Here is a 16,018-nt window from a genome sequence, read left to right as displayed (position 1 = left end):
GAGTGGGCCTGGGGGAGAGCTCAGGCAACCCAGGGTGCGCTGCACCCCCACCCAGGGCTGAGCCTGACCCAAGGTCTGTATTTACACACCCCCCATGCACCCCCCTGGACCTCCATGAATCCCCATTGCTCTTTGAACCCCCCCACCCCCCCTTCTGAGCACAGCTGTGTCAGCACGGTGGAGAATAATAAAAAGGCATTTATTTCTCTAATAATAAAACCATTTCAGGAAGCACAGGTGAGATCTGCAGGGTGGGCTGAGCCCCTGCCCTGGACCCCTGCAGCCAGAAGGAGGGGGGGTGCCCCCCCATCATGGTGTCAGGCATTTCACACCAGCGTCCTCAGCGTGACCACAGTTGGTCTTGCCCCAGCTGGAGAAGCTGCAGTGCAGAAGGCTCTCCTCTGTCCCCTTGCAGGAGACGTCGTCCATCCAAATCCTCCCCGTGCCTGCAAAATACCAGGTATCCAGTGAGTGCACCTCTGTGGATCCCCTCCGGCCAAGGGCACTGCATCCCCGCATCCCAGGGTAAGCAGAAATAAATTGAAAAGATAAAGCAGAAATAATTCACGCCATTCTTGAACAAAAGGCTTCGTCTGTTATAAAAATTCCCTCCCCTAATTCTATTAGCAATCCTTCTCTATAGTAATATACATAAAATTTGTTAAAATATATATTATTTCACATTATACATTGCAATGTGAAGAGGTAGTGGAGTTTTACTGTAGATTTGTTGTCTTCTTCATGCTTAAAACAAACAAAAGAACTGGAAATCAGGATTTTACTTCTTGGAAGCTTCAAGCCAAATAAAGATAAAGGATGCCCTTGGGCAGCCAAGATAATGGCAGCATCCTACAGCCCCCTGACAGGGGTCTGAAAGCCTCCCACCATATCCTGGGGCCGGAGATCAGGAACTCAAGCATGACCAGCTCCAGGGGCATCCGGACCAACAGACAACCAGCGAAAATGCTGCAAAAATAGAGTTGCTTTGCAAAGTTTTCCTGGGATTAGTAATCAGTAGTGGGTTTAAGTGATTAGTTCAGCCTTAGTGTACCTGAACACCTGAAGGGGAGAAGAAACCCATCTGCAACCACATTTGGGAGCCCCGATTTGGCTGGGACACCCCACATGCCGGAATCAATACTGACTCTTGTAGTTTTACACTTCGTATCCCAGCTTTTCTCCTTGGTTGGCATGAATTTTTGTGATGCATCCTAATTCCCCACCACCACAAGCCCCCATTGCCAAAACTCTGTGTTGGAGTCGCTGGATCTGGGATGGGGCTGGGGGGAGTCTGTTCCCCAGCCCGAGCCCCCCTCCATGGCAAAACCCTCTGTTTCCTTTGCAATTTTTTTTTTCCCCCAAGGGCACTTTCATAGTAATGCAAGGAGTCCCTCAAGGATCCCTACTGGGATAAACACCAGTATGATAGAATCAGAGACTCATTTAGGCTGGAAAAGACCTTTAAGATCATCGAGTCCAACCATTAACCCAGCACTGCCAAGCCCACCACTAACCCATGTCCTCGAGTGCCACATCTACACGTCTTTTAAACACCCCCAGGGATGGTGACTCCACCACCTCCCTGGGCAGCCTGTTCCCAGGCTGGACAACCCGTCTGGTGAAAAAAATTTTCCTAATATGCAACCTAAACCTCCCATACCTTCAACAATGACCATCATCAATGATGGTAGGGTTGAGGGCATCCTCAGAACATTTTCAGATGACACCAAGCTGAGTGGTGCAGTTGATTTGCTGGAGGGATGAGATGCCATCCAGAGGGACCTTGATGGGCTGAAGAAGTGGCCACATGTGGACCTCATGAAGTTCAACAAAACCAAGTCTTCAAAGGTTCCTTCCAACCCAAATCGTGCTATAAATCTGTGAGTCTCCTCATTTGCCCCTGTGCAAATGTGGACCCCAGGTCTGCTTTCACAGGTGATGGGTGCAACAGTCCATCTGGCACATGGCAGGGGAGTAGCCTCAGATTTTGGGGGCCACCGAGCCCCTAGGGACACACAATTCCTGTTCCGAAGGAAACACCTGCAGGAGAGACACCGGCCACAAGCATGTGGCAGTTTGTGGCCATGGCAAGGCACTGTATGTGTCATGCTCAGTGGGAAATAGATGGGGTCCTCCTGCGCCATCAAGGATAACCGAAGGCAGCACGGCGGTGTGGCAGGACCTTTGAGGCCATGTCCCTCTGCATCTTCTGGGCATCCAGAGGCTGCTGGGTTGGGGGATTTGGGGGCTTTCTTTGCCATGCTGAGGGGGTTGCAAGAGATGGAGTGGCAGCTCTTCCCAGCTGGAACAACCCAAGGCAAGGCCATGCCCCAACGCAGGCTCTGCATGATGAGTGTGTCAGGATCCCAAGTGGCTGTTCTAGCTTAGGGGGGTGATAGAGGACCATGGTGTGAGATGGGGAAGAAACTCAGGTGTGGGTAGCCAGGGCAGTGGTGGTGAAAAAACCTCTGTGGTCTCCCAAGGCTGGTGTGAAGGACACCACCTTTTGGAGGAGCCTAGCTGCGCTCACAGAGCAGGTCTGGTCAACCAGCGTGGTCACGGCTAGATGATGGCCATGGTGGCTACCTGCTTTCAGGATCCATGGTCTCCCAGGCAGCCCTGAGCAGCTGGAGAGAAGGCAACTCAAGGAGTTAAAAAGCCTATGTAGAAAGGGAGTGGGCCTGGGCACAAGCATCTCAACCCAACAGTTTGGGGCCAAAAGCCACCCTTCCACCCACCAAAGCGTTCCTGACATTTCCCCTATGTTTTTAAAAGCTTTTTCTTCTTTTTTTTTTCTTTTGTTATTCTAAAGAGAAAATAGGTTTCAAAAGTCATATCCAACTGAAAAACCCAAAACATTTGTTCAAAAACAACAAGCCCAGGGACAGTCCTCCGGCGCTGAGTCAGCATGTGGCAGGGTGTGTGCACCAAGGGAGCCAGAGCAGGGGAAGGAGCCACCTGGGCCAATGCCAGCAATGTGCTCGCACATGGTCCCACAAGCCAAGGCCAAAATATTTGCAGACACCCGGGGCTGGCTGTGCTGAATAAACCACTGCTCAACCAGACTGAAGCTTCTTGGGCCACCACAGCCCATGTCCTGCTCGTGGGGACCTGCTGGGTGCCTCCAGGCTCATTTTTGGGGGGTCTCTTGTTTATTTATGGGCTGGCCTCATGTACCTATACTGGGCAAGGTGGGAGGAGAGGTGGAAGGACAAGAGGAAATGGCCTCAAGTTGCACGAGGGAAGTTTTAGATTGGATACTAGGAAAAAATTCTTCACTGAAAGGGTTGTCCAGCACTGGCACAGGCCACCCAGGGAGGTGGTGGAATCGCCATCCCTGGAGGTGTTTAAAAAAGGTGTCATTATGGCGCTTAGGGCCATGGGTTAGTGGTGGGCTTGGCAGCCCTGGGTTAACAGTTGGACTTGATGATCTTTTCCAACCTAAATGCTGCTGTGATTGATTCTATTGATTGATTCTAAAGGTCTTACCTTGGCCGAACCGGGCCATGCGGTACACCTCCTCAGCGCCTCGGAAGCCCAGCATCCGGCACACCACATCTCCATCCTTCTTGTCCCAGCCATCGTCGCACACTGTGCCCCAACGCCGGTCGTAGAAGACCTCCACCCGTCCCTCGTGGGAGCCAGAGCCGTTCACCAGCCGAATCATCCCCTCCTCAGCAGCTGCTGGTGGGAAAAGAGAGGGAGGTCAGAGGGGCAGCGTGGTGGCATCTCCAAGTGCTGCCCCTCATCTGCCTTGGTCCACCTTCTGTGCCCTCCCTTTGGCATGCACGGCTGCAGAAAGCACTGGGTGATGGACCCTCAGGAGACCTGAGGACATCCCACCACTGTTGGGTATGGTACTGGAGGGGTCCCATCAAATCCAGGGTTTTGTTGGAGGAGGCTAAGCCTTGCAATGGTTATGCCAAGATGGGAAACCCATTTGCAGCCTAAAAGTGCTGCAGGGAGGGCAGACGCTAAGCAAGGGTCAGTCCTGAAGCCATCAAGGTGAGACCAGAGACAGCACAAGCTTGTGATGAGAAGAGAGACCTGAGCAACCGATGGAAGAAGCGAGATGGCAGCAAAACCAGGGCACAAAGAGTTTCCAAAAGGGACTATGAAAGGGGACAGCAGGTCACGAGGAGGCTCTTCCAGCCTGGAGACAGGACCCCGGATCAAGTCCACACTACCTGGCTGGACCCTGACCTCATGCTTGAAGCGAGAGGGGGCTCACACCAGTCTGAAATGCCAAACTGGGATGAGAGGACATGGCTTATCCTCCTTCCCACCATGGCATTGCTCCCTCCATGCCCAGCTGGCTGCTCAGCCTTCTTCCTCCCATCACCGCCCTCCTGCTAGGCAAGACCGGTATGGTCACCCTTCATCCTTCAGCCAGGGAGAGGCACGGGGCGGCAGTGGTTTATCTGACAGGGGAATGGCCGAGGACCTCAGCTCCAAAAACAAATCACAACGGCTCTTCCTCCACCCGCAGCCAAGGAAAGCCAGCAAAAGAAACACACCACAAACCCTGTTATTTGGGATGAAAAAGGGGTTGAACAGTGAAAAATCACTGTCAGGCAGCTGGGCTTGCTCTGTGACTCACCATGGGCTGGGACAGCCGCCGAGGGTGGAGCTGGGCTCCCCCAAACAACGTTGTATTGCAGCTGCTCAGAGATTTTTGATTTAAAGACATTTTCTGAACGCCAAGGCTCGGGTTTGGTTCTTCCCCCCCACCCCATCCATGCTCAACGACATTATTTCTCCAATGCAAAGATAAATGGGGTTTGGATTGCTGTGTGAAGCATTTCCAGGCAGGCCGAGATCTCCTCCTTGATGACCATCGATGCTCCAGCTCATCTCTCTACATCCCATTCTGGTCACTGGTGGAGAGGGGGTCAAGGGGCTGCGCCCCGCTTCTACACCATCAAACCCACCACCACCACAGCTGCCACTAAAGTCCCAGCAATGCAAAAGGGAACAAAACCTTCTTGTCTGTGATTTTGCCAGTACATGGACCATGGCAGGTTCTCAAGTGATGAATCCAAAAGGCCTCCACCTCACCAAGAGGTGACCATTGCAGAGGGAGTTGCAAAGAGCTGGGTAAAATCTGACACCGGTCCAAGATCTGCTCTAACTCCATGGTGGTGGGACGTTGCGGGCAGTCGTGCTTAGTTGAGGTCTCTTTAGGCACCCTGGCCAACCAAGCTAGTGACCAAGTTGGCCATGGTGGATGAAGCAGGGTCCCAGCCTGCCCCAGTCTCTCGGGGCTGGGGGGTGCAGAGTTAATGGGACATTTAGAGACCAGAGCTGCGTTTGGGACCTGCTGCACAGAGATGCAATGGGTTTTGGCACTGCTGACCAGCTGGGGCCTGCACAAAAGTTGCTTTTTTCATGTTTCAGACTCTGGGTTTTCCCTGGCTTGCTCCCAGCGGGAACAGGGCCACCTCCTCCAATGACCTCCAGAAAGCACAGTCCTTGCTTGGCCTTGGCACCAGCTCATCTCCCACTTCCAGGACCTGCTCAGGTTCAGGCTCAAGAACGAGTCTGGAAAACCCGAGCGTGTTTTACAGGATCTGGGCAGAGCATCAGGTTCACCGAGGAGCCAGGAAACATCTCCTGCTGTCCCTGAACCATCTCGCTGCTATTGTCCACAGCTCTGCTACAGACCTGGAGGGGTGACATCACATCTCAGCAGAGGGGCTCCTTTGGGATGCTGCTGGCTGTCTCCTTCAACCAGTCCCTGCTATCTGCGATGAGGTGTCTCCTCCCAGCCTTCGAGCAGCTTCACCAAGGCAGCTGCCTTGGCTCACCCCAGGGATGGTGTCATCAGCGGGCTGGATGAAGTGACTCTTCCGAGGCAAACATGTGCGCTGGAGCTGTGGACGCTGCCTGGAGCTGCCAGGGGAGCTGCTCCTGCCAAACCAAGCTTGTGCTGGGTCCAACACCAGTGTCCCCTGCTAGGGAGCCAGCCCAACCTCCCTGCTCCAGGCAAGGTCCTGGCCAGGGAAACCCAGGGTCCAGCACTTCTCCACTGCTCAAGTCAGGGTGGCAAGCCACACAGCATCACCTTCCTAGTTCCACATGTTTAGTGACCCTAGGCACCAGCACCTGGGGAGTCCACCTGCCTGCCTGATCTCCGAGCACCATGCAACACTGGGGCTTTGGAACCATCATCCCTCTTGCACCCTGGAGCATCCCAGGGCAGGGGATCCTTCCCTGGGTGCTGTCACCTCATGTCTGTGATGGCTACGGGAAAGAAATAGCTAAATGGAGCATGGAGCCCACCGGCAGGCATAACCCCCTCCATCCACAAAACCATCCTGCTCTGCCTCCAGAGCTGCCCACGTTCCCTGGTGCCTGGAGAACAGGCAGGTGACCGATGGTCCAGGACCAGTTCCCTATATCCAACATCAGGCGGTTGCTCATCCTGTCCAGGACCAGCTCCATATCTCCAACCCAAGCCAGTTGCCAGTCCCAAAGCCCTCATTCCTCCAGCTGTGAGCCTGTTCTCACCCCAGCTCTTCACTGGATGCTCTTCAAAGCCCATGTATGCTGGAAAATGATGACTGCTTCCCCAAGAGGGGGCAGAGATGCACAATCAGGGCACGGATCCAGGCACAACCAAGACATTCACATTAATCAGCAGGGTGAGGGCTGCTAATAAAGCCACAGAACTCAGCCATGTAAGTCCTGGCCACTACCCTTCCACTTAAGCCTCTAATAAGCATTGCTTAGAAGGCTAATAAAAGCTAATAAAACCCAGAAGTCTCCTCCGAAACCAGGGCCAGCTGCCTGTAACATCCTCACAGCCCTGCCCAGCCCAGCCCAGGGCTGTTTCAGTGCCCATGAGCCCTGGGGACTGCAGAAGCTGTGGCCAGAGCCAAGGCTGTGCCCAGGTACTGGCCCCAGCAAGCTGGTGAAGCCATCAGGAGACACACCAGGACCCAAGCAGGTTGTCCACCTTGTTGGGCTGCAGAAGGTTGTTCTAGATCAGGCCCTCCTAGGCTGCAGCTCCAGAACAGCACAGGAGCATCCCAGCTGTGCTCTCTGCCTGCATCAACCTCCTGCCTGCAAAGTGGCCTGGCCTCAGCCATGTCGGAGCAGGTCTATGGCCCCTTCCCTCTCCAACACACCCAATAAACCCTGAGAGCATCATCCTGTGCATGTGCATTTGTTTTGCTTCAGCAATTACTTCCAAACCCCTTGACCTCCCCCTGGCCCAGCCCCCAGAACCAGCAAAACAGGAAAGGAAAAGCTAAAGAGGAGAAATAACTCCAGGTGGCTGAGAAAACAAGGGCCTGATTCTTTGCAGATGGGCTGAGATATCATCTCCTCCCTGGTAATGGACACCATCTGCCCCTGGTTCCCTGGGCTCCCCACCATCCTCTCCCGCTGCCCCTGCTCTGCTCTGGCCCCTTTGGTTTGGGAATATGGATGCAAACATCAAGTCACCAGGAGGTAGAGGTGGGGTGTGTCTACCAGGACATTAAATAGTGATATACTCCATCATTTGTACTTTGCAGAGGGAAACTGGCTGCGCTTGCCCATCAAGCAGTGGCTGGAGGGGACTGTGGCCCGCAGTCTTTGCTGGGGTGCTGGTGCATCCCACCATGATGCTCCTTGCTCCCCAGCTACCTCTGCTGCTGCTTCCCTTCTAACCCTGCCACATCCTTGCTCTTGCTTGGCACCACTGGGTGTCATGGTGGCTGGCAGCTGGGACCTGGAGCTCCTGCTTGGGTGCCTGAGGCAGGAGGGATATCCTCAGGAAGGCAAGAGGGATGTCCCCAAGGAGGGATGTTCCTAGGGTGGCAGGAGGGATATCCTCAGGAAGGGATGGCTCTAGAGGGGCAGGGGAGATATCTCCATGGAGGAATGTCCCTGGAGAGCCAGGAGAGATGTCCTCAGGGAGGCAGGAGGGATGTCCCGAAGGAGAGATGTCCCTGGGGTGGCAGGAGGGATGCCCAAAGCTTTGAGGAAACCCTCAGCATCGCCAGGGGTCTCAGGGACAAGCTCCCTGCACAGCATAGCTGTAGCACAGCAGAGGGTGGGCAGGATCTGGCTCCAGGCTCATTCCCTGGCATTTCTTGGCTTGCCAGCCCAGAAAGCGAACACTGGGGATCAGTGGGCACTTGCTGGTCTTGGCCCCAGAGGAAATCCCAAAGCAATGGCAGAGCTGCTGGGCATGGGAGGTCGGCAGCACATGGTGGCCCAGGTGCCTCCATTCAAACAGGCATTTCCATCTCTAAGCCCTGGAAAAATGCTTCTTCGAGCCAATCCTGCCCTGGGGCAGTGAATGGGAGATGTGTCCTTCCAGGCCTTCATTTCTCTTGCTGCCAGCTCTAGGATGTCCCTGGGTTAGGGATGATGCTGTTTGCCAGCAAAACACCTGTGAGGGTGGGAGAGCTCAGCCCTGAGCTTGATCCTGTTTGTTCCCCGGAAAAAGCAGGCAGTGAAATCTCCCAACCAGCTTCGGGCATCCTCAGTCCAGCCCCATCAGCCTGGCCCAGGATCTCAGCACGCTGATGGCTCCTGGGGCTGCAAAGCAAAGTGCTTCCCCCTGCTTGGCTCTGCCTTAACATCACAACCACTTTCCTCGAGCATTCTCAGTCCTCGCATGATGCTGACATCCCTCCACCCTTCCCGCCAGCTTTGGCTCTTCCTTGCCCCGGCAGGACAAAAGCATGGGACTCAGCAGCCTTGTCCTGGCAGCAACTGCTGCTGTGCTGCCCTCTTGGCAGATGCATTTCCCCTGCAGGCTCCTAACCCTGCAAACACCACCAACACCATGCGCGGAGCACCAGCGAGATGACCAGGAGCAAGAGCTTACCCATGCTGCTGCCACCTCGGTCCCCTTTCTCACCCTTCGGGCCTCGGTCACCTGTGAAAAGAGCAAGCACGGGGCATAAATCTTGTTAAAATCAGATTTTTACTGGATATCCTGCTCTTAAGTAAAGCTGTGTGTCTAGCTCTTGGAGGGCTTTCTCAGTATGGGGAAACTGAAATAGCAAAAGATTTGTCAGCCCCTCTGCTGAGTCCCCAGCCACGCTGCATGGCGATGGCACCCACCTTCTCGCTCCTTTGGCTTCTCCTGGGATGCTTCTTTTTAAAGGCAGAACCAACCCGGCCCTGGGAAAGCACAGCTTCATGCAGGGTTTATCCCATGTGGGGCCAGCTGCTCCCTGGGCTCTATGTGTTTGTATTTCATGCCCAAAGTGGCTCTTTCCCTCTGTATCTGCCAGGGGGGGCCTGCCCTGGGTAACCCCTCAGTGGGGGGCTTGGGGCTGTGCAATATGTCCCTGCTCCCAGGGCAAGGTAAGGATGGGAGGATGGAGAACCCCCCAGAAATCCTCCTGGGGTGCATGTCCCTTAGCAGATGGAGGATGGAGGGCTGGTGGTCCCTCAAACCATCCCACCTACTCTGCTACCCCACCTGCCCTGAACAGCCAAAGCCCTGGCTGCAGGGCAGCAGCAGAGCAGGGATAGAAGAAAGCAAACCCTGAATTTGGGGACGAAAACCCTTATTTGGGGCTAAAACTGCTTCATTTGGCAGGGGTCAGGGACAGGGATGTGGCTTCTTGCAGCCTCAACGGAGCATCGACCCTTCCTGCAGCCAGCTGGTGCCTCCTCACGAGTGGATTTGCTGAACCCAAACCCTGACCCACCGAGAAGCAATGATGCCGGGGGTTCAGACCAGCTGGATAAACAGGCTGCCTTCAAAACCACGCCTATTTCCATATAAAAATAATAAGCTCAATAATTATCTGTGTCATGGCTTGGCTTTCCCTGTATCTCGCAAGCACGGGCTGCCTCTGCCTGCATCCCACCACCTCCCTTAACCCCTGCCCCTGCTCCTGGCAGGCAGCAGCTGTGTTTTCCCGTGGTGAGCACCACTGAAAACCATTGTCCTGAGTGGGACCATGGGCTTGGCTTTGCTGGTCCTGGCTTTGCCCCAAGGCTGCAGAGGGAAGGGGCCAGGGAAGGCTCCGGGCTGCTCCTGCCAATGATGCTCCAGGCGAGTCCCAGCCCTGCAGCACAGCCCCGCTTCAACGTATCCTTCTCTTTTGTCTCCGTGTAAGAACAACAAACAACACACATACACACACACGCTCAGAAATTTCTTATAAAATAAAATATTAAAAAAAAAAAAAAAAGAGAGACCGCGCAGGAAATTCTTGCCCTTTAACTTGGAGGCTCTGGGAAGGCGAGATTGCTCCCCTGGGCAGCCGCAGCTGTGTCAGATGGAGGAAAGCTGCCTGCAGCCTGCCCGCTGATGGGAACCAGATGACAGCAGCCCCCTGAGCAGCGGGAGAGAGGCCAGAGATGCTGCTCGCCAGCACGTGATGGTACTGGGACACTGGAGCAGCCCATGCTCTCCACCACCTTCCCTCCCCAGCCCCAAGAAAAGGGGGTTGGAAAGCAACAGTTACGATTCTGATGTGTTTGTCCTCAAAAATCCAGCTCTTCTAGAGCAGAAGCACTTTCCCTGCAGGGTCTGGGCTGCATCCTATAGGGCATCCTATAGGAATGATGGAGAGAGGTGAAGGTGGAAAGGTGGAGCTCAAGGGACAGGACTGTATCAGCTGCACTGGTCAGGAATGCTGTGGGCTGAAACTCCTGGAGTGAATAACTGCTGTGTCTTGCTGGTCACAGGAGGTGACAGCAACCAGGACAAGCTGGGGACTTCACAGATGCTGCAGGAGAAGGAAACACTCTTAATGATGGGAGACAACTGTCACAAATGGTTAGAAACCATTCAGAAAAAGACTAAGGCAAAAAAACTTGGCACAAATTGAAACCATACTGCACCGCTGCAAGACGAACAGGCTGCCCAGAGCAGCTGTGGGTGCCCCATCCCTGGCAGTGCTCAAGGCCAGGCTGGACGGGGCTGGGGGCAGCCTGGGCTGGGGGGAGGGGTCCCTGCCCATGGTGGGGGGTGGGACTAGATGGTCTTTAAGGTCCCTTCCAACCCAAACAATTCTGTGATCTGTTTCTACAAAGTGGCAGGGCTGGCAGAAGGCAGCAGAACCCATGGTAAGATGTCTCCAGATCTGTTTCTACAAAGCGGCAGGGCTGGCAAAAGGCAGTGGAGCCCATGGTGAGATGTCTCCAGCAGCCGGGAATGTTGCGAGGAAAAACAAGGGCTCCTGGCACAAGGCAGAGCAAGACACCCAGCACATCTTCAGGGCCAGATGCTGCTCTCCTGGGAGCCCTGATACGGGTGTCATTAGCCAATGGAGTGCACCAAGGTCTCCAAAAAGCAGTAGATAGGCTCAGCTTAAGGATGCTGAGCAGTTAAAAATGGGTCCAGGGGCTCTTGAGGAGCAGGAACTGGTTATGAATGGGAAAGGAGGAGCCAGTGCAATGGGAGCTGCTGGAGGAGGCAGTGAGGGCAGCCCCAGGAGCAATCCTGAGATCACCTATGGCCTGGGACGGTGACACCATGCACACCACCGTGCTCTCTGCAGGGCAGCTGGACCTCTCCCAGACGTCACTGGGAACAGCCCATCATGGGAGCTGATGCTGGTTTGGGGTGGGTCAGTGGGTCTAACCCAAGGCACACTGTTCTGGGTGTGCTTCCACTTCCCATCCCTGACCTACACTGCTGCACTAGGTTTAAGCTGAGTTGGTTTTTTGCTCTTTTTTTTTGTTTTGTTTTTGGATTTTTTTTAGTTTCATATACATCTGGCAGATGAAAGACCCTTGAAAAGAAAGAAGCACTTTATGGACAATGCCAACAGATTCACGAGGGTGCTTTAAAACACATCCCATCCCCTGTGCCTTGTGCTTCCCTATCCGCCTTGGCTTCTCCCATGCAGTCCTCCAAGTCCCTTTATTTCCTTGCTCTCCTGGAAGGCTTTTCTCCCCCCCTTCCTGTCTCTCTTTTCTCCATAGAAGCTCTTTGATGAGCAGAGGACAGCCCCTTTGGTGGCAGAACTTGCTGACTTCACCCTGAGGTCAAGCCCAGCTTCCTGAGGTATCAGGGCTGGAGAGCATCCCCAGCTGGGGGCATCCCTGCGAGCTGGAATGGAGAGAGCCTTGGGGCTGGGACAGAGCCCATCAGTTCAGGAGAGCCCCTCATTGGCATCACTGCTGGTCCTACCAGGAGGTCCTATCCAGTGCCTTCACTCAACAAGTGTCAAGGTTTTGCTCGGCCATTTCCCACAGGAGGTGAATCGGTGCAGTTCCAGCTGTTCTTCTGGACTGTGCACACAATTCTGGCACAGACACTGTGACAAGTGACCCTCAGCTCTTCCCATGGCAGAAGCTTGGACCCCACCAACGTCCTGCTCCTGGGCATCACCTCTGTTCCAAAAATCAGTGCTTCTGAGAGAGGCGGGGCACAAGACCTGCATAGCTCATGGGAAAGGATGTCACCAGAGGAGGGTGGAAAGAGCTCCTGGGTGTGCAGGGTGAGGTGGACCACCATGGTCTCGCAGGAGTCCCCAGGAGAAGCTGCCAAATCCCCATCTTCACAGGCAGAAAGATGTTCTGCCTTCAGCAACATGCCAGAAAACCTCCTCCTTGCTTACACATGGTATTTAGGAAGGGGACTTCTCTTATTGCCCTGAATTTATCTATAAATTAGCCATCCTTACCATGGCTCATTTACTGCTGTTTCCTCCTGAAAGTGTTCCCTGCATGATGTTCTCCACAGAAGAGTGAAGATGACTGATGTATACTCACTTTCCAGAATAATTTTCCTCATTTGGAAATGAGGAAAATAATACTCCACTGGGGTAATTTTGAGGGAAAATGCATCAAGGATAGGAAAATATCAACAAGGGAAAATACTCAGGACTCTGCTGCGGAGAGGACAAGCTGTCCCTTGACCAGGTCAGACCATCACTGTGAGACGGTTTGACCTGGGATTTTCGGTGAGGAGGCTCAGATGCTCCCCACCCCAGGACAGGCTGCATTTCCCAGGGAACCAATAGCTCTCTTGTGCTCAGAAGAAAGTCATTATAGAAGTGTAAGACTAGTGCTGCAGAAAAACAGGCCTTTACTTAAAGCCCGGTTTTGGACCATTGCCTGGCTCTGTCTGTTTCCTATAAATTTCAGAGAATCCCATAAACCATAGAAATTCAGTGCTTTCTGCCAGTGTGGTTTGTTATTTAATGGAGAAGGGGTTGGATGAAACCCTCTTATCTGAGCACCCCTGACCTCCAGGAGGTGGGAAACAGGGGCTGTAGTTTGGGGCTTCCTTCGTAGGGGACACATCCAAGCCCTGGAGATGACCTCCATCCACATAGGCCAGTAAGAGGAGGTGGAGGGCAGGACCCCTGTGCGGATGCTGGGCTCTGGTGGGACCTAGAGGTGGTTCATCCCTCCAGAGAGAACACCTGATGGCTTGGCCACTGCAGAGTCATTCTTACCCCAAACCAAGGATGCCTCTGAGAAATGCATGAGGAAGAGGGTGCATCAAGGCCACAGCCGGTGGAGCCCTGGAGACAGCTTAATCTTCTTCAAGCCAAGAGGCCTCCTCAGGTACAGGGATTACTCTATACCAATGAAAGGATGATAGCTAGAAGCAATGCACCAAATGGCAAAGGTCCATCAACGCTTCGGCATGTCACCTGACCCATCATCTCCCAAAACCAAGAGCAGAAGTGCTTCATCTCCCTGGGGAAGGGGCCTTGAGATGCAGACCAGCTTTGTGGAAGGGTCACCAGGCTTGGGGAAGTTGATGTTCTGCTACTGTGGTGTGCCCACAGCTTTCCCCTGAAGGCAGGGCTGTGCTGGGGGTGGTCTCCACCACCTCCTGGGCTGGTAAGTACTGGAGAAAGGCTTCAGCCTCAGGGTTGTGTCTCCAGAGAGCTCCTTGGTGGAGCTGTGATGCCCACCATGGGGTTTGTTAACACATCTCAGCACTGACCCAGCACAGCAGCTATTAACGTATCTGTCTTAGGGGTGGAAATGTGATGCAGGAGTCCATCAACCTCCTCCCTCCAGAAGGGACACATTCCCCAGGGATGTGTTTTGCAGAACAAACCTGGCATCAGGGTTTGGTCCTCTACTGAAGCCCAATTCAACCGGCCCAGGCTCCCTGGGATAATTTGTTTGTCTAATGAGTGCTTGGCACCGGCCAGTGAGAAAAGCCCACTTTCCTCTGCTCCAGGGAAGGAAAGGAAACTGCGGTCCCAAAACATGTTGTGGTTTTGGTTGGCGGACCTCGGCGTTTGATGCGCTGCCAGGAACATTTCGGCGCCGATGTCTCCCTTGCGTTAGTATCCAGGGGCTAGTTTGACCTCCTGCAGCATCAGACCAGGCGTTTTCATCCTGCAGCTCCAAGTCCCGCACCCCCACAACACGACATTGCAATCCTGGAGGCCAGAGTTATCTCCAAAAAACCCAAGAGACAGTGCTCCAAAACAAGCATGAAACGCTGGTTTCTCTGTTCCTGCAGCACATAGGGCTCTGTGCCCCACTGGCAGCCTCTGCTTTGGTGGGAGTGTGGAGACTTGCCCCAGCCACATCAGCCCAGAAACCCTGGGCTTCCAGTTAGATGGGGTGATGGAAATAGCACCCAGCAATGTCCTTCAAAACTACACGGCCCTGCATAAATATCATCTAACCAGTCATGTGGCCTGGAGAGCCATCTCCAGCAGCTAAGGGGACCCAGGTGGTCAGCTCGTACCTGGACTGGGGTGACTGGGAGAGTGGTGGGCTGAACAGAGCCATTGTGTCAGTAGGGTGGGTGATCACAGAAGTGATGGCTCAAGGGAAAGAGGACCAGATGGGTGCTAATCTTGCAGGCAACCTTCTTGCCTTGAGCTGCAGCTCTGGGAACTTCACGCTGCTCCCTCACTACAGGAGGTGGCCACTGGCAACACCTCATCTCCTGCGTCTTCTTTCTGCTTGGACCTAAAGCTTGCTGGGGCTGCACCGGGAGGCACTGGCACTGGGAGGTGGATGGCATATTTCTAGGAAAGGTCCTTCTAAAGTCACCACAAAGTGCAGAAGGGATAAAAGATGTGCTCCTGCCCCTAGACTGCAAGGGGCTTTCTGGTGGCATGCAAGATACAGAAGATGGCCACTTCTGTGGCTACCACATGTGAAGGATGAGCCACCAGAAATGATGTGGAGGTCTCACGCCAACCCCTGCCCCTGGCAACAACCAGCACTTTGGAGAACATACAGGAAAACTGGATACCAGCTCTAGCCAGCTCACCAGCGTGATGCCAAGTTTGCAGACAGAGCACAGAAAGACATATAAAGAGGACATTTTCCTTCAGCTTTCACACATGCAATTCACACAAGGAGCTCAGTGCATGAAAGCGAGAGCTTGCAAGATGAATAACACATGGGACCTCCAGAAGCACAGCAACACCTGCTGCCTGGAGTGCTGCCTGCAGGGGCTCCGGACATTTTCCAGACACAGACACTGGTCTGTGGCCATGGCCTGAGGTCCTGGTGGCCAGCGTGGCCACATCCAAGGTCAACATCATCCATAAGCATGAGATGAGGGGAATACACCATTTTGGCCACTGGTGACCAGGGCAGGCTGCAGGCAGGGCAGCTCTGCCCAGGGTGGCGCACCTGCCTTAGGGTGGATTCTTCCTGCCTCCCCCTGCCCACAAGGCATTTGGAGGCAGAAAGAGCATGTTTTAGGATTCTCCATCCCTTTTTAGGTTGCAGCGAGGAACTTCTTTTAAAAGGTCTCCTGGGACAAATCCATCCTGCTAAATAGATGCATGGCCACTTCCTACACCCACAGCTTCTCCCTGCTCTTAGCCAGGGTGTGGTGAGATGCTCCAAAACCACAGAGAGACAGGAAAGGTCACCAGAAAACAAACACAAGGCTATTCCTAAAACCCTGTTGGAGTCAAGCACGTAAGGGCAGCCCAGCAGGTCCCCACAGGGCTCTGGGGAGGGCTTAGTGCAGGCAGCACTGTCCGCCTGCCTGTGCTGAGCCCCACTACATGGCAGAAGCATCACAAACCCAACTGGTTTGCCCCTCTCCCTTCAAGCCCGACTCTCTCCACCTCTGTGTCTTGGTGGAAAGATCTCGGTGCAGAGGTTG

The 16,018-nt window shown here is 54.0% G+C and overlaps 1 protein-coding gene across 2 annotated transcripts in view; it reads right to left on the bottom strand.

The window, feature by feature from the left end:
* Window positions 1-178: 178 nt before the first annotated feature.
* SCARA5 (scavenger receptor class A member 5) overlaps window positions 179-16,018 on the bottom strand; it is a 42,926-nt gene continuing 27,086 nt past the window's right edge. The window contains exons 7-9 of one of the 2 annotated variants that reach the window (XM_056344565.1): window positions 8,825-8,875; window positions 3,490-3,684; window positions 179-446 (exon numbers count right to left, since the gene is read on the bottom strand). In XM_056344565.1, coding sequence (XP_056200540.1) covers window positions 310-446; window positions 3,490-3,684; window positions 8,825-8,875 — 383 coding nt within the window. In that variant the 3' untranslated portion in view covers window positions 179-309. The remainder of the gene's footprint in view (window positions 447-3,489; window positions 3,685-8,824; window positions 8,876-16,018) is intronic. The other variant, XM_056344566.1, reaches the window with a different exon arrangement.

This window comes from Falco biarmicus, chromosome 6 (assembly GCF_023638135.1).
Source record: "Falco biarmicus isolate bFalBia1 chromosome 6, bFalBia1.pri, whole genome shotgun sequence".
Classification (NCBI taxonomy): domain Eukaryota; kingdom Metazoa; phylum Chordata; class Aves; order Falconiformes; family Falconidae; genus Falco; species Falco biarmicus.
The sequence above is the reverse complement of the archived record's forward strand: the minus strand, read 5'-3'. Positions and strand labels throughout refer to the sequence as shown.